The 3,123-nt window shown below is 38.4% G+C and overlaps 1 protein-coding gene across 1 annotated transcript; it reads left to right on the top strand.

The window, feature by feature from the left end:
* Window positions 1-1,009: 1,009 nt before the first annotated feature.
* On the top strand, window positions 1,010-1,948 carry LOC116599532 (olfactory receptor 5AN1-like). The gene has a single exon (XM_032359420.1). It carries the CDS (start codon window positions 1,010-1,012, stop codon window positions 1,946-1,948), a length of 939 nt encoding a protein of 312 aa, XP_032215311.1.
* The last annotated feature ends 1,175 nt before the right edge of the window (window positions 1,949-3,123 follow it).

Here is a 3,123-nt window from a genome sequence, read left to right as displayed (position 1 = left end):
TAATAGCCAACACCTATTGAACTATTACTCTGTACAGAATTGTGTGCTGAGCATCTCCATGAATTTTCTTGTAACTGTCCTAGTAATTTTATCATCCAGAGGCTCTTAATGTCCTCACTTCATTTTGAGCAAATCAATGTTACTGTGTTTAAGCTATTGGGACAAGTTCATAAAGAGGTTACTAGACAAAACTCCAAAGTCTGAACATTTAGCCACCATACCATGTTGTTTCTCAAGTAGTAAAGTACCCTAATATTGAAAAAATTGGGGGGTCAATAGTGATCTGTACTGCCTTCCCATTGGTATACTTAGTACAAAGACTTCCCTAAGAAGACTTCTTCCATAACTTTAATGGATACATATACTGTGCCTCAAGAAAATATTATCAGAGTGATAAGTTATAATATAGTTTTCCAGGGTAGTTAGAAGATGATATATTTACTGTATTCATATAAAGTTTGTGAAATTATTACAAAGAGAGTAAATAGCTTTTCCTAAAGATAAAAAAGGAAATTTCAAAACATTACCTAGATGGCCATGTGGGCCTGAAGGGCTATCTCAGTTTTAATCTAGAGTGATTCCACTTATGTTCTAGTAAAACTGGTTATATAGTGCATTATCAAAGGTTTTTAAAAAAAACTTTTGATGAGTGATCTCTGTAATATTCACAACATTTGCATTATTTTGCTTCTTAGTCAAATTCAAACATATCTCTTTAATTTTCATGAGACTTCATGAAATATTTGAGAACCTGAAGCACTTCTTTTTTAAATTTTAATTCTATTGCCAACATATAACACATCATTATTTAGAGGCACTTTTAAAAACACACTTCTTGACAATTTGAGATGAAGAGCTGGGTCTTTTCATTAGGACAGTGAGACATTGGTTCTTTCCAGCACTCCGTGGAGGGAAAAAACAGCTCATATGGGAATTGTAATACTGTCATCTCACCTGAGTCAGCAGTGCATTCTCTTCTCTCTTTCCTGATTTTAGAAGCAGCAAGCCAATGATTGCAGGAGGAAATATGACACAGATCACCTATTTCATCCTTTTGGGATTCTCTGATTTTCCCAGAATCCTAGCAGTGCTCTTTGTTGTATTCCTGCTGATCTACATTTTGACTCTGACTTGGAACCTGTGCCTCATCATCTTAATAAGGATGGACTCTCACCTCCACACACCCATGTACTTCTTCCTCAGTAATCTGTCCTTCATAGATATCTGCTATGTGACCTCTATAGCTCCCAAGATGCTCTCCAACTTTTTCCAAGAGCAGCAGACCATTACCTTTGTGGGTTGTGCTGTTCAGTACTTTGTCTTTGCAACCATGGCACTGAGTGAGTCTTGTCTCATGACAGCCATGGCTTATGACCGATATAGTGCCATTTGCAATCCACTTCTCTATTCATCCATCATGTCACCCACCCTGTGTATTCGGATGGTGCTGGGATCCTATTTGGCTGGACTCTCTGCTTCTATATCCCAGTTGTGTAGCATGTTTCAGCTCCACTTTTGTGGGCCTAATGTCATCAAGCACTTCTTCTGCGACATACCCCAACTGATAATCCTGTCCTGCACTGATACTTTCTTTGTGAGACTACTGATTGCTATATTATCAATGTTCTTTGGGATAATAAATGCCCTCATTATCATGATATCCTATGTTTATATTGTCAACTCCATCATGAAGATCACTTCAGCTAAAGGTAGGTCCAAGGCTTTCAACACTTGTGCTTCTCATCTGACAGCTGTTTCCCTCTTCTATACCTCAAGTATCTCTGTCTATTTGAGTTCCAGCTCTGGTGGTTCCTCCAGTTTTGACAGATTTGCATCAGTATTCTACACTGTAGCCATTCCCATGTTGAATCCCTTGATTTACAGTCTGAGGAACAAGGAAATCAAAGATGCCTTGAAGAGGGTACAAAAGAAGAGATGGTTCTGCTGAGGTTATGTCCAGATTTGTCCTCTCAGAAACCTTAATCCCCAGTAACATGCAGAGGAATGGACTCTAACAAAATACAAACTGCCTTAATATAAACAAAGGTTATTTAGGGACAGGTAATATGCCAAATGGACTGAGAGCTGACTTGATTCTACACAAGCACAATACATTTAAGTCTAGGAGGTTCATACTTTCACCCTGCATGAGGAGTGGCCTCATCATTCATTAGTAATCTGCAAGTGGGGGTACCTGGGTGGCTTAGTTGGTTAAGCATCTGCTTTCTGCTCAGGTTAGGATCCCAGGGTCCTGGGATTGAGTCCCATGTCATGGGTTTCTGCTCAGTAGGGACCTGAATCTCCCTCTCCCTCTGTACATCCTCCTGCTTATGTTCTCTCTTTCTCTCTCTCTCAAGTAAATAATTAAAATCTTTAAAATAATCCACATGTATTTGTAAAATGTTGAAGTTTAGAAACTCATTACTTCTCTTTGCTTCAGATATTGAGCCTTGTTCAATCTCAGACCTCTGACTGTAAAGGAGTGATACCTGACAGAGGCCCAAGGTGTACAGAGACCTTTTCTCCCAAATATATTGATGCAGCATAATTCAGACATGAGGGTGATTGAGGTTTATCCTGTGTATCTGGTCATAATGGGAAAAAATGGAGGTGATGGGCCTTCAATAGAAACAATCAAAAACTAGTGATATATTGTATTGTGACTAACATAATGTAAAAAAAAATTAAAAAAAAATAAAGACATCCCTGATTTCAAGCATTACTACAAAGCCTTGATCACCAAGACAGCATGGTACTGGCATAAAAACAGACACATAGACCAGTGGAACAGAGTAGAGCCCAGATATGGACCCTCAACTCTATGGTCAATTAATCTTTGACAAAACGGGAAAAAATATACAGTGGAAAAAAGACAGTCTCTTCAATAAATGGTGCTGGGAAAACTGGACAGCTATATGCAGAAGAATGAAACTCGACCATTTTCTTATACCATACATAAAGATAAATTCAAAATGGATAAAAGGCCTCAACATGAGACAGGAATCCATCAGAATCCTAGAGGAGAACATAGGCAGTAACCTCTTTGATATCAGCCACAGCAACTTCTTTCAAGATATGTCTCCAAAGGCAAAGGAAACAAAAGCAAAGATGAACTTTTGGGAC

This window comes from Mustela erminea, chromosome 9 (genome assembly GCF_009829155.1).
Source record: "Mustela erminea isolate mMusErm1 chromosome 9, mMusErm1.Pri, whole genome shotgun sequence".
Lineage (NCBI taxonomy): Eukaryota > Metazoa > Chordata > Mammalia > Carnivora > Mustelidae > Mustela > Mustela erminea.
The sequence above is the reverse complement of the archived record's forward strand: the minus strand, read 5'-3'. Positions and strand labels throughout refer to the sequence as shown.